Source organism: Balaenoptera musculus, chromosome X, assembly GCF_009873245.2.
Source record: "Balaenoptera musculus isolate JJ_BM4_2016_0621 chromosome X, mBalMus1.pri.v3, whole genome shotgun sequence".
NCBI classification, from domain to species: domain Eukaryota; kingdom Metazoa; phylum Chordata; class Mammalia; order Artiodactyla; family Balaenopteridae; genus Balaenoptera; species Balaenoptera musculus.
In genome coordinates, this window is record NC_045806.1 from 104412634 (window position 1) to 104438183 (window position 25550).

A 25550-nucleotide genomic window follows, 5' to 3' on the forward strand; every position below is an offset into this window, starting at 1 on the left:
TAGAACTACCATATGATACAGCAGTCCTACCCCTGGGTATATATCCAAAGGAATTGAAATCAGGATCCCAAAGAGATATCTGCACTCCCATATTCATTGCAGCATTATATATATATATATATATATAATGAAATATTACTCAGCCATAAAAAAGAAGAAATCCTGCCATTGGCAACAACATGGATGAATCTGAAGGGCATTATGCTTAGTGAAATAAGGCAGACAGAAAGAAGTCGATTTCATAGAAACAAGAATAGAATGGTGGGCTGGAGGGAGGGGAAAATGGGGTGACGTAGGTCAAAGGGTACAAATTTTCAGTTATAAGATGTTTTGAGGATCTAATGTACAGCATGGTGACTATAGCTAATAATGTGGTAATGTATATTTGAAAAATGCTGTGAGTAAATCTTAACCATTTTCACCACACACACACACACACACACACACACACACACGAGTTGACTGTGTTAACTATGCGAGGTGATGAATGTTTTAATTATCTTGATCTTGGTAATCATTCTACAATATATATGTATACCAAATCATCATGCTGTATACTTTAAATATATACAATCATATTTGTCAATTATGCCTCAATAATGTTTAGAAAAATCACATATTATCTGGGAAGTATAAAACTGGATTATCCTAAAGAATGGTACAAATATCAACTAACTTCAGATTATTATAAATTTTAAAAATCTTATAATTTCAAGCATAAATACTAAAAAATAAAAATTTATTTTTTGAACTAGCATAGAGAAAATAATAGTGAGATAAAAATAAGTTATCTAAACAAAGGTAATAAGAAGGGGAAGACAGACTAGATGGGACAATTAGAAAACATAAAAGAAGATGGAAGATAAATTTCATATATCTATATCTAAAATTAAAAATAAAGAGTAATGAACTATACGTTTGTGTTAAAAGGTAAGAACCACCATTCTGAATTAAGAAGTAAAATCTAATTATGTTTCTTACAAAAAACATATCTAAAATATAAAGAGAGTTATTTATAATAATAAAACCAATTATTTCCCCAGGAAGAAAACACAAAAAAACAAGAAAAAAAATGGAAGAAGACAATGTAAAGGACAGTTCTATAGCAGTGCTTCTCAAACTGGAATGTGTAGGGACTTCCCTGGCACTCCAGTGGTTAGGACTCGGTGCTTTTCACTGCCGGGGCCCGGGGTCAATCCCTGGTCGGGGAACTAACATCCTGCGAGTTCCCAACTAATGCCCATGCTTCGTGGTCCACAGCCCACATGCTGGGAAGCAAGGTTCTGAGGACCCTGGGAACCTACGTGTGGGGAATGCGGCGGGGTGGTCAAAATTGTAATTTTGAGTGACTTAGTGACAGTAGCAAAAACAGGAAACCTAGAAGGAGCTGGTTAGTATGAGAGAATGTTAGTGTATCAGGTCTTTATTATTTCTTGCCATACTTTCTAATTATTTCAGCTGTGCTAGCTTAATGTAAGTTTCTGTGGGATTCTTTATTATGTGGTGGTGGGGAGGAGGGAAGAGAGAGAAGCAGGGGGGCAAGAATTAGTTTGCCTTGATTTTAAGCAAGAAGGATTACATCTCAGGAGGGCAAGTTCAATTTGGCCTCATTTCACTCTGCCTTTATATTTTGCAGCCATCAACTCCTTTTCCACACCAAACACAGTTTAAAAACACACATGGTCTCTGTCCTTTGTGTTCACCCACTATAAAATTAACAGCCCATTAAGAAACACACCTGCAGTGGCTTTATTCAGAGGCCAATGCCTTGCAGCTTTTAACTCCCTAAAATACCTCCATTATTGCTTTTTGGGTTAAGGCTAAGAGTAATAACTATTTTAAGAATGTTCACTGTTAACTGTTAATAATAGATTTCAAATGCAATTTTGAACATAATTATGTATTACAGGACACATAATTTTGTGGAATTGACATTTATAATAAAATATGCCCTTTGAGATGATGAATGACCAACTGAGGACCTTATTTTTCAGTGGAAGTTACTTTTTTCCATGTGAGGCAGAACAGTTTGGTCCCTAAAGGGTTGATTATACATTTAACTCTTAAGGTCCTGGAGCAGAGAAATCTCTTCAATCAGCAGTAATTAACAGACCATGTTTATGTGGACACGTCTGTTCTCAATTTAATGTTCAGTTTGTTCAACTGCTATCCTCATTAGGGGCTTTTATCACTTGTTAAAATGCATCATTTGGTCATGCAAACAATATTATAAACATAAGAATTTAAAATGTTTTAGGTTCAATTTCTCCAAAGAATACATACAGATGGTCAAGAGGCACATGAAAAGCTGCTCAACATCACTAATTATTAGAGAAATGCAAATCAAAACGTCAATGAGGTATCACCTCACCAGTTAGAATGGGCATCATCAGAAAATCTACAAACAACAAATGCTGGAGAGGGTGTGGAGAAAAGGGAACCCTCTTGCACTGCTGGTGGGAATGTAAATTGATACAGCCAATATGGAGAACAGTATGCAGGTTCCTTAAAAAACTAAAAACAGAATTACCATATGACCCAGCAATCCCACTACCGGGCATATACCCAGAGAAAACCATAATTCAAAAAGACACATGCACCCCAATGTTCACTGCAGCACTATTTACAATAGCCAGGTCATGGAAGCAACCTAAATGCCCATCAACAGATGAATGGATAAAGAAGATGTGGTACATATATACAATGGAATATTATTCAGCCATAAAAAGGAACGAAATTGGGTCATTTGTAGAGACGTGGATGGACCTAGAGACTGTCATAAAGAGTGAAGTAAGTCAGAAAGAGAAAAACAAATATTGTATATTAACTCATATATGTGGAACCCAGAAAAATGGTACAGATGAACTGGTTTGCAGGGCAGAAATAGAGACACAGATGTAGAGAACAAACGTATGGACACCAAGGGGGTGGCGGGGGGGTCGGGTGGTGGTGGTGTGATGAATTGGGAGATGGGGACTGACATATATACACTAATATGTATAAAATGGATGACTAATAAGAACCTGCTGTATAAAAAAATAAAATAAAATTCAAAAATTCAAAAAAAAACCAGCATGGCACATGACAAGTGCTCAATAAATGATCGTTATTATTTGTATCTAGAAATGTCATCATTCCTGGTGCTGTGCAATGTAGATTTTCGCCATAGTATTTAGCTCATTAACAGCAAATAAATTCACTTTGAAATTTAAAAAAAAAAGTGACAAAAAAATGTTTTAGGTTCAGCAAACAGTATTTTAAAGGTGCTGTGAACAGTCTCCAATGAATATAGATTCTGTCATTTTTAAAAAATCAGGACAAAACTGGCTAATGGACATTAACCTTTATATATGAGCTTTACCAAATGTTACACCATCTCTCCCTTCTGTATTTTATAGCATCATATATTGCATAATAAGTCCACTTAAATGTTATTCACCAAATCTAAAGGAACTCGTGAAGTTGTATTGTTGGAGTTTCCTGGTTATTAGCATTACTAAATATCCAAAGCATATATACATGTCATTTATAAAAATGATTTTAAAAGAAGATGGTCTTACCCTTTGAGAGCCTGCATCACAGTTAAGACAAGGTAGGTAAAGAGACGTGACAACATGAATGAACATTTGGGCTATAACTTAAATAAAAATAGCAAAGCAAGCTTTTTGCAGGGATTTGGTATTAGAGAAATTCTCACAGCTTGCAGATGGAAAATTTCTCAGCCCCTAACCTCTTAGAGCTTAGTGCATCAGAAAGGAAGATATCTCCCTGTTAGCAATTTACTTCACTAAATAGACTGTTCCTTTTTCACTTCTCTCAAAATTAGTTATGGATTACAATGTAATGATTATTGGTTAATTTATTATTTCATTATTTTTCTTAATGTAGTTCAAAGGAGGAAACTAAAGAGAAGGAAATTACACACAGAAAAACAATATGTAATGTGATTTCATGATGAAATTCTGCATCAATATAGGTAAGTGGAATAATTTTGGACAAACTTAACACTGACTCTGATCCTTCATTTGCAAATCGTCAGTGGCAGAGTTAAAATACAGCACTAAGGTACAGATTTTGTTTTAATTATCATTTTAATACTCATGTTTTAATTATCATTTAATCACTTATTTTACTGAAGCATATCAGAATGCCCAAGAGGGTCGTATTCTTCAGTAACAGGCACTTTCTTGCACAAATCCAAGATGAAGTGCAGACAGCCACGGATTATAACAGACTGTGAAGTACTGTAGCTATCACAGTCTCACCAATATCCACCCATTTAGTTTGAGCTAAACACTCTCTTTATAGGTTGCAACACAGGCATCAACTGCAGAGTAGGAAAAAACAATGGCAGATAGGCTGGGTTGAAGGATGGCAAACTGATGGTGCAAAAGGAGAAGGTCAAGCTACCTGAAAGATAAAATACAGAGGCTGGAATTGGAGGCTGGAATTGGTGACAGACATCATATGTGGTGGTTCTATTCACTAAACCAAAGCTTTGTTCAGACACATACCTGACTACTAATAACATGATTTTAATAGCATTGTCCTTATAAGAGAGGGGGTAAATAACTGGACATATACATGTATTTGCTTTTTCTACTTAATATAGCTAGACTGGATTCAATGATTCTGTGCAAAACTCAGTGGGACATTAGTAGAAGATACTGACACATGGTTATTTAAAAGATTCCACTATCAGGTCCTTGTGTAAAAATGACTAGGTTAAAGGCTTTGGTTGTGTCCATAACATCAATCCCAGAAGTCTTTTAAAGACATTTGCAAATTCCATAAAAAGTATCTAAGCTAAAAAAGTACCGTTTTAACTGAAGGGAATGTTGTCCAAAGAGATGAAAAAGAAATATGCCTTAAGATTCTATTTCCCCTTCACTTCATCCTATAGCACAAAAGACACAATCAAGTGGCTTTGGTACGTCTTTCACCTGAATTAGTCCTAGTGTGTCTCTCATGTTTTAAGTACCATCTTCTTTGTGTTCTTTCAAATACAATGATTGTTTCACAGTAACAAGTCATTGTGAAATTTAGAATATCAGTGCTTGGAGCAAAATGGGCCTATTCCCTGTGATCACAAGGTGTTAAGAGATGAACAGGGGATGGGGAAAAACCTAACCTGTCCATCTATGTGGCTTTGTATAATTTTCCTTATACGAACCATTGAAGAAAAGTATGTATTCAACTCTCACTTTCCAGATGGTGTATTACACATGCCTTTTATATTGTTATACCCAGGAGTATGCAGGAGAAAGAAAAGGAAGAATGAACCTTGTACATAGTAGGCGCTTGGTAAATACTGTTTCAGTGAATTAATAAAATAGTAATCTTGATAATCTATTTAGTACTGTTGATCATTTATTTTGACATTTCAGTACAAGGTTTGGTGCGAGGAAGAACTGAAATCATCTACATACATAAACCTTTGGGAATTGACTGTGAATAAAATATGTTCAGCAATGAAATACCTCTGTCTTACTGACAGTGATAATACCTGATTGTGTAGAAAAGTCCATTAACTAATCTTACACTTGAGAAACACACTACTGTGTAAGTGTAAATAGTTATGTCCACACACTGACAGACTTCAGATTCCAGTACAGTATCTTATCGAGTATTGCATACATCTTCTCAGACAGAAATAAAATGGCATTGTTAAAAATTTACCCTTAATTAAAGGACTAATTTTGATTTGCATTTTGACTCTATAGATCTATTTTTGAACACATATCAGCATTATTCATAACAGCCAAAAAAGGTGAAAATCCACAAAGATCCATCAACTAATGAATGGATAAACAAAATACGTTATATCCATACAGTGGAATATTATCATACAATGGAATATTATAAAAAGGAACAAAGTATTGGTACGTGCTACAACATGGAAAAACCTTGAAAACTTTATGTTAAGTGAAGGAAGCCAGAAAAGAAAAGGCTACACATTATGACCGCATTTATATGAAATGTACAAATAGGCAAATCTATAGAAACAGAAAGTAAATTAGTGGTAGCCAGGGGCTGGGGAGAGCTGGGGATAGGAAGTGACTGCCAGTGCCTATGAAGTTTCTTTTTGGCGTGATGAAAATGTTCTAGAGTTAAATAGTAGTGATGGCTACCCAACTCTGAATATACTAAGAATCACTGAGCTGTAGACATTAAATCAGTGAATTATACAGTATGTAAATTACAGTTGGCCCTCCATATCCATGGGTTCCATATCTGTGGATTCAACTAATGGTGAATCAAAAATACTCAGAAAAACAAAATCCCAGAAAGTTCCATAAAGCAAAACTTGAATTTGCTGCACTCAAATATACAACTATTTACATAGAATTTACATTGTATTCGGTATTATAAGTAATCTAGAGATGATTTAAGGTATATGGGAGGATGTGCATAGGTTATACACAAATACTACACCATTTTATATAAGGGACTTGAGCATCCACAGATTTTGGTCCCTGGGTGGGTCCTGGAACCAATCCCTGCGGATACCAAGGGACAACTGTATCTGGATGTACATATTCCTGTCACTTTAAAAAAAATTCTAATCATACAACTGTATATCTCAACAAAGCTATTACAAAAAGTATGGTTGGAAGGTATAAATTGCCATGCATAACCTACACACACATTCACACAAACTATCATGCACTGCCATAAGAGTTTTGATGTGTTTCCAAATGGGATTAGAAGGTCACCTGTTACCTAGAAGCTGAACTGTCTCCTGGCCAGTACTTTTAGGACATGTAATTGGTAGTTCACAGCAGGGACGCCTATTTTCTCTATTTTATAAAATGTTAGATGTTTGTTATACGTAGGTTACTATGACCACATCCTTCTGGACTTTGGGATAGTGGCCGGAGGGCAGGTCATGGCTCATTTTCTGTAGCTTCCCCCTTTGTATCTTAGAATATAAGTTCCCAGAGGACAGGACAGTCACGTCTGTCTAAATTCTTGACATCTACCTACCAGGCATTTAATAAAGGCAATTATATTATGACCCTCCTATCCCATAGCTGAGAGTAATAAGGGGGTTATATATCTTCTTGTGCCAGGTCTTGGGAAAGAGAAGCAGCCAGCATAGGCACCAGTTCTCATGGGTTGTCATATTGCTACAGATTTTGATACATTTTGAGAATCCAGAAAATCTATAATTATATCAAATTAAAACTTTGCGACTTCCCTGGTGGTACAGTGGTTAAGAATCCGCCTGCCAATGCAGGGGACACGGGTTCAAGCCCTGGTCTGGGAAGATCTCACATGCTGCAGAGCAACTAAGCCCGTGCGCCACAACTACTGAGCCTGCGCGCTAGAGCCCGCGTGCCACAACTACTGAGCCCGTGTGCTGCAACTACTGAAGCCCGCGTGGCTAGAGCCTGTGCTCCGCAACAAGAGAAGCCACCACAATGAGAAGCCCGCGCACCACAACGAAGAGTAGTCCCTGCTCACCGCAACTAGAGAAAGCCCGCGTGCAGCAACAAAGACCCAACGCAGCCAAAAATAAATAAATTTTTAAAAAATTAAAACTTTTCTTCACAAATAAAACTCATTACAGAGAATAATAATAATAATAGTAATCATAATAGATGGTAACATCTATTGAACGTATTGTGTCCTCTTTTTGAACTCCTACCTCATTTCCACAATATCAAAGTGTCTCTCTCATACACAGTGTGCCATACAATTGGTGTCAGTTTATCTCTGAGACTCCTCCCTCCCCTTCTCTCCTCCTGAGAGACTTTGTCCCTTTACCATCTCCTTTCTTACTAGCACCCTCAATGTCTCCCTCTCTACTGGTTTCTTATTCTGTATATTCAAACAACCACACGTCTCTCTTCTTTAAAAAAAAAGGAATAAAATGAAACAACTACCCCTTCATCTCGTTATCAAACTATTTATCTCCTTCCTTTCCTTGCCAAACTGTCTCCATCTGCTGCCTCTATTGCTTCATTATTCATTTACCACGTAGGCTATTACCACCTGCATTTCCCCCTTACCACCCTATCATTCCAGTCTCCTAAACATGCGCTCTTTAAGGTCAACTAGGATTGATTTTTCTTGTTTCTCAAGGCTCAGCTCAAGCTACTTCTATAATAACAATCATCTTTTCATCTTCTTTCTTTTAAGCCTCTTAGTCACCTAACCATCTTATTTCTATTTCTGTACAACAGTTGGTTGCATGTTATTTTGCACTGTGTGTGTATGTATGCATGTTTCTTCCAGCTCTACTATTTAATAGGAACTTTCTCAAGGGCAAAAGCTATGTCTTCTGCTTCATTTGTTAACTTTCCACAGTACTTACTACAGTTAAAATAGCACCTTGGCTCAAAATAGCATTAAAAATCATGAGCTTCTATTCTATGTTTCTGAATACTAAGATTTCATTTTTCTTCCCTTGATATTATTTTAATGGGGGGTTTGAGGTGGTCAAGAATCTCATACAATTCAACTTTTTACATGTATTCTTCCCTCTCACTGAACCACTGGCAATGGCAAGATGGTATCCGTGTACAGTCCCGGTGAAGACACCTTTGGTAGGATATAAAATGGAAATAGGAAAAGGAAACTAAAATGACTAAGGGAGCATAGGAGCTACAAGTAGAGTACAGAAGTAAAACCAAAGACTCTTAGTATTAGAAAAGCAAAGGCTAAGAAAGGATTTGTGATTATTATCTATGGGATTGCCAAAGTTATGCATAGGAAAAAATGCAGACTTGTGCGTTAGATCCTGGAACTTTAGCACTTTATTTTCAAAAGTAAATTTTACATACTAGAGTTACCTTGACTTCACGAAAAAGCTAGTAAGTGTTTGAACTTCCTCCAAAAATAATACAGGCTAAAAGATATAACTGGACACTCCAACAGGATTAGATATACACATGGCTGATAAATTTCTACAATGGACTGCTTCTTTCAAAAAACTAAGACGTTATAAACATGTTATGGGAAGATTCCCTAGCTTTCAAAGGACTACTCCAGGAGGATAAATATGTCATTCTATAGCATACCATTTAGTGCCTCTGTCAGATGTAGACTATTGGGGTAGAGGGACCAAAAGGCAGACATATTTCATAGGCATCACAGGAAAGGTATGTTTAAAAAAAAAGTTTAAAAAAAAGGAAAACGAGGATTAAAATGAAACAAGAATGAAACGTAAAACATATATGGCCAAGAACATTTAACATGAATTTTTTATACTGTAAATAAGTTGGCCTTTTAGCATAGTGAACCCTTTTCATAAATCTTTTTAGAAGTCAGGCCTCCAGTATACTTTAGAAAAGCTTTTGTTAAAACTGAGGTATATTGATAAAGTGATTTAATATAGTTGAAAACAAGCTGCAGCTCTCTAGCTGGGCCCCCTGAAACCTTGTGTTAGAGAAACATCTATATAGCATTATAGGAAACATTTACTGTAATTTGCCATCAATCTTTAAAACTAATAATGTTATGCTCCCAACACTGTTGTCTTTGTTAGTGCATTACTACTATTTTATTCATGTGGTTTGTTGTGCTTATATGAACTATTCACAATTCTACAACAATATTCTAGGCTCTAATATCCTCTAAGTAAAAGATACTGACTGAAACTATGGGCTGACTCAAAGGGCAGCTGAGTGCATTTTAATATCCACAAGTCCTATGGACGAATATTGAAGAACCAGAGAATTATAATGCAGGACTGTGTTCCATCTGAATGCACAATGATTACCTGAGTGGGGTTGTTGCAGTTTTTTACTTTGGTACCACAAAATGAATCTTCACTTACTGACTGGGTCTGTGAAATAAATATCAGTGAAACTGTAAGTAAATTTAGAATTCAACCTGTTATTCAGGGCCCACAACTGTTATAGCATAAATTGCCTCCAAATATAACTATGCTGTAGGTGGAAAGAAAACAAAACAAAGCCAAAAACAAGCAACACACACACACACACACACACACACACACACACACCCCTCTTCAGCTAAGTCTACAAGGAAAGGAGGTCAGAAAGGTGCATTTTGTGCTGTTGTTTAATTTTCAATTCCCAAGGGTACTTGCATGTGTGCAAGTGTATGTGTTCTCCTTTGAGGAGGAGGGAGTGCTTGGGGAACCTAGATCTTTGGTGTGAAATGTAAGATTTGCAAAGTACTCTTAGGGAGAGGAGGGAGATACAGATGGCAGAGTAAGAGGACGTGGAGCTCACATCCCCCTACCAACATATCAAAAATACATCTACATGTGGAACAATCCTCACTGAAAACTAAATGGAAACTGGTTAGAAGGACTCCTGTACAACCAAGGTTGTAAGAAAGATACACACATAATCGGGTAGGACAGAAAGAAAAGTCTCGGCTTGGGACCTGTGCACCTGGCAGGGGAATTGGAGGAAAAGGGATATCACGTAGGCGGATACCGGCCCTGGGAGTGAGCAGGCCGAGCCACAGACTGGACGTCTCAGTCCATGGGTACTATGCGGAGAAGACGAGCCCCCTTAGCTGTCTGGAGGACCGCTGGATCAGATAGAAAGTCTGGTGAAGCCTGGACTCTGCATGTGAGAAGCCTGGGCTCACCGACTTGCCCTCACGCAGGGCAGAAAGAGGTCTGCCCCAGCAGTTGCTGGGTTTCCTGAGACCACCATGCCAGGCACCACAGCCTGAGCTGAGTGAACGCTCTGGCCCCGCTCACTCCACGCCATAGCACGGCACTGGATCTGGGGCTGATATGACCCGGGAAAAGATTAGATCATGGGCCGCAGAGGTGATCCAGTGAGGGGGCGGAGCTATTGTGGACACTTCCTCAGGCAGCGCCTCAGAAGCAGCCCAGATCTCTGACGGCAGCTGCTCTACTGCAGCTCACTACTCGATACACGCAGAGAGTCCAAGTGGGTCCCGCCAGACCTGTGGAGCAGTTCCACAAGGGGGCAGGGGTGGTGGAGGCAGTGGGCAGTGACCAACTGCGAGAAACGAAGGGGTCTCGCACCCGAGGCTGCGTCTGAGTGGAGCCTCAGACACCTACACAGGCAGTGCATCAGACCTCTGTCTGCACATGGGCCCCACTTATTTCAGCACTCCCCTCGTCTGCGGCAAAGGTCTCAGTGTGGGGAGAGTGAAAATCACACACTTGAAACAGAGCCAGCTCGAGTCAAACCCTTGGGGCTTCTGCTCCAGCAACTTGATTAGACCCTGCCCCTGACAGGGCGGTGATAACCACTGAGCAGAGAGGAAGTCCCACCTCACACCCTGAGCAGCTCTAGTTCCTCCATTTCCAGCCCCACACCCTACCAAGGTGAGAGCCGCCAGCACACCCTGAGGAAAGATGTGATTTGCATCCACGTCAAATCCAGTCCTCCCATCAAAGGTGCTGGGCACAAGCAGTCTGTATGGGGCTGCTCCCACATAAGAACACTCCTTCAAGACCACAATAGGTAACTGTTTCACCTAAATTCATACAGATGGAGAAAGTTAAGCAAAATGAAAATGCAGAGGAACTACTTTCAACTGAAAGAGCAAGAGAAAAGTCCTGAAAAAATGAATAATGAAACAGAAATAAACAAAGTATCAGATAATAATTTATCAGATAAAGAATTCAAAACATTGGTATAAAAATGTTAACTGAATTACAGAAAAGAATTGATCTAAACAATGAACATTTTAACAAGGAACTAGCCCAATCAGAAATGAATAATCAAAAGCTGAAACAAAAAAACGTATTAGAATGAATGAATAGCAGACTAAGTGATACAGAAGAACGCATAAGTGGTCTGGAAGATAGAATAATGGAAATCACCCAATCAGAACAGCAGAAAGAAAAACAAATTTAAAAAAAAATGAAAGCAACTTAAGAGATCTCTAAGATAACGTCAAGCATTCCAACATTTGCACTATAGGGGTTCCAAATGGAGAATAGAGAGAGAAGGGGATCAAAAATGTATCTGAGGAAATTATGGCTAAAAATTTCACAAACCTGAAGAAGGAAACAGATATCCAGGTACAGGAAGCACAGAGGGTCCCAAACAAGATGAGCCCAAACAGAGCCACAGCAAGAAACATCATAATTAAAATGCCAAAAGTTAAAGATAAAGAGAGAATCCTAAAGGCAGCAAGAGAAAAACAAAGATTCACATACAAGGGAATCCCCATAAGGCTACTAGCTGATTTCTCTGCAGAAACTGTGCAGGCCAGAAGGGAGTGGCATAAGATATTCAAAGTCCTGAAAGGGAAAAACCTGCAACCTGAGATACTTTACCTAGCAAGTTTGTCATTTAGAATAGAAGGACAACAAGTAATAAAATGGCAATAACTACATACCTATCAATAATTACTTTAAGCGTCAATGGACTAAATGCTCTGATCAAAAGACATAAGGTGGCTGGTTGGATTAAAAAAACAAGACCCTTGTGTATGCCAACAAATTGGACAACCTAGAAGAAATGGACACATTTCTTAAAAGATATAATCTGCCAAGACAGAATCAAAAAGAAACGGACAATATGAACACAGCGACCACTAGTAGTGAAATTGAAGCTGTAATAAAAAAACTCCCAGCAAACAGAAGTCTAGGACCAGACAGCTTCACAGGGGAATTCTATAAAACATATAAAGAAGAACTAATACCTATCCTCAAACTATTCAAAAAAAATTGAAGAGGATGGAACACTCCCAAATTCATTCTACAAAGCCACCATTACCCAGATACCAAAACCAGACAAAGACATGACAAAAAAAGAAAATTACAGGCCAATATCTCTGATGAATATAGATGCAAAAATCCTCAACAAAATATTAGCAAACCAAATCCAACAATACACAAAAAGAATCAGACACCATGATCAAGTTGGAATTATGCCAAGGACACAAGGATGCTTCAAAATTCACAAATCAATCAATGTGATACACAACATTGACAAAAGGAAGAATAGAAATAGAAATCACATGATCATCTCAATAGACACAGAAAAAGCAGTTGACAAAAATTTAACATCCATTGATAAAAACTATCATCGAAGTGGGTATAGAGGGAACAAATCTCAATATAATAAAGGCCATTTATGACAAACCCACAGCTAACATCATACTCAAGGGTGTAAAACTGAAAGCGTTTCCTCTAAATTCAGGAGCAAGACAAGGATGGCCACTCTCACCACTTCTATTTAACATAGTATTGGAAGTTCTAGCCACAAAAATCAGACAAGAAAAAGAAATAAAAGGCATCCAAATTGGAAAGGAAGAATTAAAACTGTCACTCTTTGCAGATAACATGATACTTTATATAGAAAACCCTAAAGTCTCCACCGAAAAACTATTTGAACTAATAAATGAATTCCACAAAGTTGCAGAATACAAGATTAATATACAGAAATCTGTTGCTTTTCTATATTATAATAATTAACTATCAGAAAGAGAAGGAATAAAATATCTAGGAAAAACTTAATCAAGGAGGTGAAAGACCTATACTCTGAAAACTATAAACATTGATGAAGGAAACTGAAGATGATACAAAGAAATGGGAAGATACCCCATGCTCTTGCATTAGAAGAATTAATATTGTTAAAATGTCCATACTACCTAGAGCAATCTACAGATTTAATGCAATTCCTATCAAAATATCCATGACATTTTTCACAGAACTAGAACAAATAATACTAAAATTCATATGGAACCACAAAAGACCCTGAATTGTCAAAGCAATCCTGAGGATAAAGAACAAAGCTGGAGGTATCACACTCCCAGAGTTCATACTATAATACAAAGCTACAGTAATCAAAAAGCACAGTACTGACACTAAAACAGACACATCGATCAATGAAATAGAATAGAGAGCCCAGAAATAAAACCCACGCACCTATCGTCAATTAATCTATGACAAAGGAGGCAAGAATATACAATGGAGAAAAGGCAGTCTCTCCAACAAGTGGTACTAGGAAAACTGGACAGACACATGTAAAACAATGAGATCAGAACATTTCCTCACACCATATACAAAAATAAACTCAAAATGGATTAAAGACCTAAATGTAATACCTGAAACCATAAAACTCCTAGAAGAGAACATAGGCAGAACATTCTTTGACATAAATCATAGTAATATCTTTTTGGATCTGTCTCCTAAGGGAAGAGAAATGAAAGCAAAAATAAACAAGTTGGATATAAAAATAAACTCAAAATGGATTAAAGACCTAAATGTAATACCTGAAACCATAAAGCTCCTAGAAGAGAACATAGGCAGAACATTCTTTGACATAAATCATAGCAATATTTTTTTGGCTCTGTCTCCTAAGGGAAAAGAAATAAAAGCAAAAATAAACAAGTGGGACCTAATCAAACTTAAAAGCTTTTGCACAGCAAAGGAAACTAGTGACAAAATGAAAAGACTGCCTATTGAATGGAAGAAAATATTTGTAAATGATATGACTAACAACGGGTTAATACCTAAAATATATAAACAGCTCTTACAACTCAATATCAAAGAAAAACAAACAACCCAATCAAAAAATGGGAAAAAAACCTGAACAGACATTTTTCCAAAGAAGATATACAGATGGCTAACAGGCACATGAAAAGATGCTCAACATCGCTAATTACTAGAGAAATGCAAATCAAAACAACAATGAGATCTCACCTCACACCTGTCAGAATGGCTATCATCAGAAAGTCTACAAATAATCAATGCTGGAGTGGATGTGGAGCAAAGGGAATCCTTGTACACTGTTGGTGGGAATATAAATTGATGCACCCACTGTGGAAAATAGTATGGAGTTTCCTCAAAAAATTAAAAATTAAACCACCATGTGATCCAGCAATCCAACTCCTGGGTATACAAGTGGAAAAATGAAAAGATACATGCACCCTAATGTTCATAGCAGCTCTATTTACAATAGCCAAGACATGGAAGGAACCCTAGTGCCCATCAACAGATGACTAGCTTAAGAAGATGTGGTATGTATATACAATGGAATATTACTCAGCCATAATAAAGAATGAAATACTGCAAGCTGCAGCAACACGGATAGGCCTAGAGAATATTATGCTTTGTGAAATAAGTCAGACAAAGACAAATACTGTATGATATCACTTATATATGGAATCTAAAAAATAATACAAATGAACATATATGCAAAACAGAAGGAGATTAACAGATGTAAAAAAACTAATGGTTACCAGCGGGGAGAGGGAAGTGGCAAATTAGGGATATGGGGTTAAGAGATACAAGCTACTATGTATAAAATAGATAAGCAACAAAGATATATTGTATAGCACAGGGAGTTATAGCCATTATCTCGTAATAACTTTTAATGGAGTATAATCTGTAAAAATACTGAATCACTATGCTGTACACCTGAAATTAATATAATATTGTAAATCAACTATATTTCAAAAAAAATTTTTTTAAATAGAAAATGCAGAACAGTATGGAGACAGGTGAGAAGATTAAGTATACATCTGAAATTAAGTAGTGATGGCAACCAGAACGTTTTAGAAAATAGATGTTAAGGATACAGCAAGAGAAAATTGATAAAACATGGTGGATATGGTGACTATTTGTATTGGTAGTGGGACTAGAAAGGGTATAACTAAAGATGACTATCCACATGGGGAAGATATGGTAATGTATGTAGTGGGAGAATAAAAGACTTAAAAGGAATTACAAGGACAATAAAATATCAATAAAAAAAAACCAGTGCAAAAAATGGCAAAAAAAAAAGTATTCTTAGGGAAGGGATGTGACTATTAGCATTGAGATCTTTAATCAAGACAGCTGTTACTTAAACAACTGGCCTTGAGAAAAGAATTTTTTAAAAAACTAAGACCCAAAAATGGGTGCTGAGATAACAGTAAAGAGATTGGATCCTAATCTCAGCTCTGCCTGTAGTTATGTCTATTATGCAAGGTAAGTCACTTAACCTTCTTGTGTTCTCCTTTTCAACTGTAAAACAAGGGTAACAATAGCTGCTACAGCATAAAACTGTTATGTGGATAAAAGACATTATTCTGAAACTGTAAATGCTCTCTAAGTGCATATGATTATTGTTATATACATGTCAAAAACCGAAACTTATACTGCAGAAAACTGGGAATTAATTATTTGAATTACAACAGAATTCTCTGCAAGTACTTTAAATGGGAAAACGCGGTTTACAAATTTTCCAGACACACATTTCAACCACTTCCCAGGAGTATATCCCCTTTTGCGAAAATAGGGCAACTTTTACTTGGAATGGCTAATTGTTCTTTGTTAACTGCATAATTCGAATTCACTGATCCATACTGTATACAGCTATAAGGGACCTTAGACATAAGCTAGCCCTACTGAGCATCACCCCGTCTTTGTCAAAGCCTTAGCAGCTGGGAAGAGAATGGAGGAAAAGAAAGGCAAGGGTAAGGAAAAGAGAGGGGTGCCAGGAGTCTGCTCCCCTCCCTCACATTATCTGGAGAAAGGTGGCTCTTATCTGCTATATATTTCTAATTGCTAGGTAAGATTTCATTTGCAAAAAGTGTTTCACTTCCCATAACCTCTCCCCCACAAAGGGTTGCAAGCTGAAGGGGAGCAGAATTTGCCACCCCAAAATATGCCTCTTTGGCATAAGGATTATCTTGAGCTGATTATTTTTACGAAACAGCAGACATGGGAAAAGATCTGAAAAGTGAATAGGAGTTACCCTTTAGCAAGAGACCCTTTAGCAAGTTAAAAATTACAAGTTAAAAGTTACCCTTTGCAAGATTTATAAGGGAAACCTCCATTTGTAAGGGTGTCTCCCCCTCTCTACCAGGAAGAGAAGGATAACTCTAAATCTTTAGAAACTCTGATCAAAGGAGAAGGAAATGACTTAAATCTGCATAACACCCATACTCCATTTACTGTGCTTTTCCTGATACCCTCCCTTAACTGACTCCCCTCACATCTTTTGTTTTCAGATGAGATGGTACCTAAGGTGGTGGCTTGGGTCATTTCGGGGAGGTGCTCAGTTTTCCTGGGTATCTCCCATGAACACAGGAGGTGCACATGTTATTTAACTTGCTTGTTTTTCTCCTATTTATCTTTCTTTTTATTACAAGGGGGTCTCAGCCAAGAACCTGAAGGGTAAAGGGAAAATTATTTTTCCTTCCCTGCAAAGCCAACTCCCTTTTTTTTCAGAGGAGAAACTGGAGCCCAGACAGGTGAAGCTATAGTCACAGTTTGGTCCTGGCTGAAGCATCTTCACGACAGGCTATAAATTGTGTCATATCAATCAGCTATACGTTGTTTACATGGTCGTATATTCAGCAGACATTGACTAGAAAATGTCTTTTTTTTCCTTCAACTTTGCGGAGATAGATTTTGTAGGATGAACTTAAAAGAAGTGTCACTTCCTCCCAAGGCCAGCCTTTTGCAAAAATTGTAAAGGAGATAAAAGTTGTCTTTAGTGTCCTTTAGCTTTCTGTCTCTCCGCCCACCCTTTTTGTTCCTGGGCATCCAACCTGCAGGAATTCAGTACCCTCATCTACCCAATAAACTTCTTCTTCATTCAGATTGTTAGTGACAATGTTGGATTTTACCTGAGCCCTATGCCCCTGGAAAACAGAGTTGGTTAAGAGATTACCCCAACCTTTTGCTTTCAGATATCCTTCCACCCTTTTATGATTTAGGAAGTGGCTTACCACAAAACAAACAAATAAATAAACAAAAATAACCAAACTGAAAAGCCTTTTCCCTATGACTTATTAGAGAAGGCTCTCTGTCCATTCTTTCTCAGGACTCCCATAAGAATTGCACATGACTCCTTTGTTTACCTGTGACAAGGCCAAACACAGACCTTTCCCCTTTTGCTGGAACCTGCTGAAAAAGCAGATACAGACCCTCCAATTTCCCGTTCTTTCATAAATAATTATCGGAGTTTAGAACTGTTTGTTCCCCTTCAACTAGCTAGACACAGAGAAAACATTTCCTGTTCATCTGACTCACTGAGATTTGCCCTGAGTACAAAACAATTCCAACTGTAAATCATCCCGCTTGTAGCTCATGTACTCCTCCTATAAAAGCCTTAGGCAAAACTGATCTTTGAACCTGGGGTGCTCTCCCTATTGCAATAGCCTGAATAAAATTAATCTTCTTACCAGCTCAGTTTCTGTCTTTGATTCCCCCTTAGAAAACCTCTTTAGGAATTTACATGTTTAGATTGTGTTACATTATTACAATAACAGATGAGAAAACAGAAGAGGTGGAACCAGGAGTCCTTGGTTCTAGTCCCAGTTCTCTGTGTGTTCTTGACCCCTCTGGACCTCAGTTTCTTCATCTTTAAATAATGATACTGGATTTGATAATCTTTAAGATTTTAACATTCTACACTGGTTGATAAATTACACTGTAATTATTTTCAGTTCAATTTATGGACCTTACATGACTCAGGTCTAGGAACAAGTCTTTCATTTGTTCATATCCCCTGCTCTGTTTAAACCAGCTGTTACATAATATTTACAAGTTAAAGAGAAAGAGTGAGTTATGACTAGTTTGTAAGCTTCTAAGGTAGTAGGGCCTGTTTTAGTACAATACTTTCAATTCTACATTAGTGAACAATTGATAACTGATTTTTCTGGTAGATTCTGACATATGGTTGTGACTTATGTCTTCTTTTTGAAATTAAATTTAAATTATTCAAATAAATTTTAAAAAGAAAATTTTAGCAGACTAAATATATATAAGCAAATATTCTTTTTTTCTTTCGTTTTGAAAATTAAGTGGTAAGAAAATTCTTTAATCTCCTAATGAGAAGCAGATACATATAGCTACTGTTAATGGGGAACCAATTCCAGTAGAATTTGATTATTTTTAAAGTGCCATTCTACTTATCCATGCCTTTGATGATGAAAGTGATGATAATTTAAAAATAATAGATGTTAAATTGGTAAGTAAAGAGAAATCAAACTTTAAAGAGAGAAAACATCTAAATCCTAAGGAGGCCATCATTCATAAAAAAGTTGATGTCAGTTTGAAAGCAGGATCTATAGTATCTAATAGGATGCCAATACAAGGTAATTTTCCAATCATCTGACCCAATAATAATTATTTTGCTAAATTAAACAATGTGCTTGGCACTGTGCTATATGCTTTACATCTATTGTCTCACTTACTCCTTACAACCACTCTATGCGACAGGTACTATATTATCATCCGTATGTTGCAGGTGAGGACACTGGTTCAGCAAGGCTGTGTCAATTAACTGCCTGAGGTTGGAGTGCCAGCAAATGACAAAGTCAGTATTCAAAGCCAAACCTGACTCCAGAGTCCAGCCTCTTAACTACAGTGCTACACTGTTCAACCCTCTAGGAGAGTAAAGAAAACAGTATAAAAAGAACTACCTGGTTTTCGAGTTTAGAACCGTATTTATGGGGTTGTGTGATGTCTAGAAAATTGTAAAAGGATACAGGTGACCATTTGAAAATATCCTTATACTATATTACATCTTCTGCAAGGTTTGGTTTAGTATACACAGGACTTTATAAAAGAGGAGCTATGTTTTTACTTGGTTAGTAATACACAGTAAAGACCTAATATAACAGAACTATGATGTGCAGCTATTGTTAACGTTTTGTCCAGACTTCCATAAAAAGTCAGTTTAAGATAACAATTTGGTATATATGGCACCAACCTTTAATGATTTTTCTTAATAAAGAAATTGGTTTGGCCTGCTTGTTGTTGTAATTGAGCAGAAACTTAAAAAGTTTCCATTTATGAAACTTGTCACAACACATTAAAATACAGAATTTACCTAAAATCTATCATGAATAGACACTGGGGCTTTGTTTTCAGGGTGTAAAATGTCTTTTGTGGTTCTCATATATGTTTCATGTGTGGATTTCAGTATAATGCAGAAGTTAAGAGACAAGTCTCTGGAATCAGACCACAAGTTTCTAGCTCTGTGACCTTGGGCAAATGACTTAAACTCTCTGTGCTTCTATTTCTCATTTGGAAAATGAAGACCATAGCATTACTTTCATGATATAAATACATGTTTAGTGTCTGGAGTAACTCTTGGCACATGGTAACTGTTTAATACAATTTAGTCATCATCATCAAACTATTTTTTGGAAAGGAATTCTAGAAATCTGAATTAGAATAAAAAAAATGAATATGCTCTGATGACAACTATGTGATGACCTTCTGCTGTCTTGTATGCTTCATTTTCATCAAACAGATAATTCATGATTTTCAGTGTGACTGGCAAAAAAAATCCCTAAGCATATGATATCAAATGGTGGCTCTTGTACTTGCAGATATAAAGGAATCAAATAGCAGGAGGGAAGGTAAGGGAGAAAATGTCCAAGTCCAAGTGTATTCAGACCCTTTCCTCTGCCATTTCTGACCCCTGCACTACCCCCAGCCCCTCTCAGCAGCAACGATGAAATTGCTGGGAAAGTTCAGCCCAGGCTAGAAACAGTAATTCTAAAGGACATAAAGCAAACTGCACTGTGAATTGAAAACTGGAATAAACCATAATGTTTTCCTGAACCCTAAGCATTAATTTTTACTGAAGCATAGACCAAAGCAAAGTTCCTTTTTCAAAAGCAAACAAAAATAAAACAAAACAAAACCCACAAATAACTCCCCAGAAGGAACTAAAAACACAAGGGTAGTAATCTAAACAACTATAAAAATCTCTTATTTTCAACTAATGAACCAAAACTGATTTTCCACCTCTATAAAATTATAAGCTTCTTAATTTAAGGGTAGGGTTTGGGTCATTCATTCACTCATCTGTTTATATTTAATCTAAAAATATGTAGGATAGTACTGGCTATACGTTTTGTTTTCAATTTCTACTTTTTGAATTGACATTTCGATATTTTACATGGCTCGAGGCCCTCTGTACTGTATCTTATATCAAGAGAAATCACAATACAAATTTTCAGTTATTTTCAATATTTGAATATTAAGACTAAGATCATTCAACATGAATAAAATGTTGGGACTGCTGGTACAGTACTGTGACATTTATTGTAAATGTCAGGTAGTTCAAGCTTATGTTGGTTAAATTTAACAATTCAGTACTCAAAGTGCTTTTTTCTTTTCCCCAACTAGGAAGAATTCATGTTTCCCAACTAGGAAAAAAATTCATATTCCCCCACTTTGACATAAACATTCGCCCTTGTATTACACATAGAAGGCATTTTCTTATTATAAACAGAAGAAATTTCCATATACCCTTTGTAAAGTGTTATATATAAATGCTGGGCTTGGACACAAAGAACTTAATCAAAATCCCACGTTGCTTCAGGGTACCTATATGCGAAATGCAATTTCCATTGTATTGAAACCTCCATCCTGTAAATATTTATCTATTTTCAAAATTGCCAACATATTTGAAAAGTTTAATTGGTTTATATTCAAGGCACTAGAGAAAGGAAAATCTGCTTTCACAAGACATTTACATGTATTTATTCTGTCCACGTAGAGTATTTCTTTCGAGTGATCATGAAATTTAATGTGAAGTGAAACCATCCCAGGTTTGGTTCTAATGACTAAATTAGAAGAAAAGTAATCAATAATCAATCAATCACTTTGATCACTGTACCTTTTTTCTCTGATTTATCGGAAACTTTTCCTCCAATTGGAGAGTAAGTGGTATCCATGGATTCAGTCCCTCTGTTCCCCTTGCTAACTCCATTTTCATAGAGCTGTCCTTCAGCTGGTTGCAACTGCCAAGTCAGGCCGAACAAATGTACTGCTGCAAGAAAACAAGCCACACATGAACTTATTCCAGACTTGCCAAAAAGGTCTCTAAACCAGCTGTCCCTTTCCACCCAAAAATGCCATGACTGGTTTTCTTTCAGTTAGGCCAAGCAACCTGGAGTTGATACCCACATCACACAGGTAGCGACTTTCCCAAACAGTGCTTAAAATTTTGAGGCTGAAGCTATCCCAGTGATAGCAAAAATTGAAATTTTGGTTAAGCAATTACAGTGGGATTGGACTCTGCTCCTCAGTGCTGTGACCCCTTCCTCTTCCATTTCCCTTAGTCGTGTAACTCTAGTTTGCACATGGAAACCGCAGAGTAATGGTGGACAGGTTATCGCGAGAACATGAGAGACCTTCTCTATGGCCCTCGTTCAGTTCAATTCAGCAAATATTTCCTGAGTGCCTAGTATGCATAAGGTCCTATGATAGCTACTGCAGATGTTAACATCTAGATGCCTATTACGGTAGGAGCTGGAAGTAATACAAGTATAAAATAATGATAATACACAGAATAATTGAGGTAATACAGGTTCAAATTGCTATCATCGGGCTTCCCTGGTGGCGCAGTGGTTGAGAATCTGCCTGCCAATGCAGAGCACACGGGTTCGATCCCTGGTCCGGGAAGATCCAACATGCTGCGGAGCAACTAAGCCCATACGCCACAACTACTGAGCCTGCGCTGTAGAGCCCACGAGCCACAGCTACTGAAGCCCGTGTGCCTAGAGCCTGTGCTCCACAACAAGAGAAGCCACCGCAGTGAGAAGCCTCCGCACCGCAACGAAGAGTAGCCCCTGCTCGCCGCAACTAGAGAAAGCCTGCGTGCAGCAACGAAGACCCAACACAGCCAAAAATAAATAAATAAATAAATTTATTTTTAAAAAATTGCTATCATAGGATTAAAAAATACTCAGTGTTGATCGGCATGCAGGAAAATGGACACTCTCATACACTTTATTTTTTAAGTCAATCTTTTTTTAAAAAATTTATTTATTTTATTTATTTTTGGCTGTGTTGGGTCTTTGTTGCTGCACGGGGGCTTTTTCTAGTTGCGGCGAGCGGGGGCTACTCTTAGTTGCGGTGTGTGGGCTTCTCACTGCGGTGGCTTCTCTTGTTGCGGAGCACAGGCTCTAGGCGCCCAGGCTTCAGTAGTTGTGGTGCGCAGGCTCAGTAGTTGTGGATCAGGGGCTCTAGAGTGCAGGCTCAGTAGTTGTGGTGCACGGTCTTAGTTGCTCCGCGGCATGTGGGATCTTTCCGGACCAGGGATCGAACCCGTGTCCCCTGAATTGGCAGGCGGATTCTTAACGACTGTGCCACCAGGGAAGCCCTCTCATACACTCTTGATGCGAGTATACAAAACCAGTCACCTTTTGGAGGGTAACGTGGCACCATTTATTAAGAAAACTTGAAGTTTGGCTTAATCTTTTAGCAAACAATTCAATTTCTATGAATTAGCTATGAATGTGTACCAAACTACAAGTCTATCCATTGTAACATTTAAAAACTAGTAGAAAGTTATGATCAATCTAAATATTCATCAAAAGGAGATTAATTAAATAACTGATGATATTATAAATAATACAAGATTAAGCAGTTATTAAATCTTGTTGCAGAAGACTATGTAATGGCATGGGAAATATTTATGATACATCAAATGAAAAACATCAGTCTACTAAACAGTATGAATAGTATGATCTATATTGTGTGTGTATGTGTGTGTGCGCGCGTGCATATGTTGTTGTGTGGAGAGAGAAAGGGCTGGGAGGATGTATTGCAACATAGTAACAGTATGCGGGGTTTATGGAGGATTTTAATTTTCTTCTTTATGATTTCTGTATTGCCTATATTTTTTACAATGAACATGTGTGATGTTTGCCATCTGGGGAAAAAAGAAATTTTTGTTTTAAAAGAAATGGTTTAAAGGAACAATAGATTAAAATTGGCTTGGTTGATCAGGGATGATTTAATGAAGGAAGTAGGATTAGAGATAGACCTTGAAGGATATGTGGGGCAGGTGTCAACAATGGGTGGGGTGAGGGGGCAGGCTGAACAAAATATGACTTTGTAAAGCACAGGATGTATTTGAGGCAAAGGAAGTTGATGGGGTTGGTTGGAGTTTAGCTATGTATAGAAGTTAGTGGAAATTAAGGCTGGAAGGGTAGATAAGGGCCATATTGTGGAGGACATTGAATGCCACACTTAGGTATTTGGATTCAATTTACTGGGCAACAGGGAGGCACTGCTATTTTCTGAGCAGATGAGGGATATGATCAGTTTTCTTTAGGAAGATTAATTTAATAGCAATGAGGAGCATTGACGGTTTCTAGGCAAATAAATGATATCATCAGAGCACCCTTTGTAGAAAGATAAATCCAGTAGTAGTGTGGAGAAGGATGGATTGGAGGCCTAAAGATGTGGCAAGAACACAAATTGGGATGGCATTGCAATAATCTAGGTGAAAAATGATGAGTGTCTCATTTAGGGCCATGGCTGTGAGAATGCCGAGAAGGCGATTCCTTAAGGAGAAATCGCATAAATGTCATTTCAGGATTTGGCAACAAGCTCTGTGTATGAGTGGGTGGGTGTGTGCTTGCACGCTTGTGTATGTGTGTAGGTGTGCTGGGGATGGGCATAGGAAAGAGTGACAGAAAGGGAGGAATCCAAAATGGTTAAGGTTTTGAGCCTGATAACTGAAAGCACTGTGGAACCATTAACAGAGTTAGGGAATTCGCACTTAGCTCAGCACTAGCTACAAATAGTTGGTGCTGGATATGTGTTTGTTGAATGCTTACTAGTTGGTTTGGGGAAGGGTGAGGTGATGGGAGGAATACAATGAATTAATATTTGGAGATTCCAGGTTCCAGGGACTGATGGGCTATCTAGATAGTCATGTCAGACACAGGAGTTTGAAGTTCTGGAGAAATATTAGGTCTAGGACAAGACTAGAATCACACATGCACATAAGCAACAGTTGAAGTGAGAGCAAATGAGATTACTGAGTGGAGAATGTTAGGAGAAAACAGTGCCTAGGACAGAAGCTGGGGACATCCTTTTATTTGTTTTCTTACTGCAATTTTCAAATCAACCAAATCTTACCAAAAGGCAAAAAAAAAAAAAAGTGTATCTGTTCATAAGCCATCTCATATTTTTCTTTATGTTCCTAGGCAGACTGAAAGGGGCTAACTTATATGTCTAACACAAATACATAGCATATGAATTAGCAACCGAGAACAGGAAAGCTAGCCAGATAGCCTATTTAAAAATCATTCATCCACTTTTAGTTGAGCTAAAGAGATTTCTAACACCTACCTTCTAATTTATCCGTAAAACTTTTAAGCATTTAATTGGTTTCCACCCTTTTCTTTGGATTAAGGCCAGTACTGCCTGATGAATTTCTCTTGCAATTACTGGAAACAATTGAAACTCAAATGATACTGGTTCTGAGTAAGGTACAGTATGGCATGCTAATAGAGCTATATTAGGGACATCCCTGAGATTTCCTTGCCAAAAGACTCAAAGTACAGTTGGTTTAACATCCTCGCTCCAATTAAAGGTATTTATCAGCTTTATAGAAAATTCAGTCTACTCAGTCCCCTAATTATTTGAATATGATGGATATTAGAAACTATATTGAAAATGTGTTTGACTTTCTTGGTTCAGTTACTTTTTTGAAATTAGATGGGCCATAAGGAACAAAAGGCATAGTAGTTCTCATTTTGCAGATCAAGGGGGCTATTTTATATACTTTATTTAAGTTAAGCCAGTTTCCTGACGGCACTTAACAATGAGAGAGAAAATACATGTGCTGAGAATCACTTCAAAATAATAAAATAAGGTTTAA

At 37.4% G+C, this 25550-nt stretch overlaps 1 protein-coding gene across 1 annotated transcript in view; it reads right to left on the reverse strand.

The window, feature by feature from the left end:
* The window catches only part of TENM1 (teneurin transmembrane protein 1), a 786103-nt gene that overhangs the window by 271070 nt on the left and 489483 nt on the right, over window positions 1-25550 (reverse strand). Inside the window, exon 8 of the mRNA XM_036840114.1 lies at window positions 21549-21701. Within this exon, the coding sequence (XP_036696009.1) occupies window positions 21549-21701 (153 nt within the window). The remainder of the gene's footprint in view (window positions 1-21548; window positions 21702-25550) is intronic.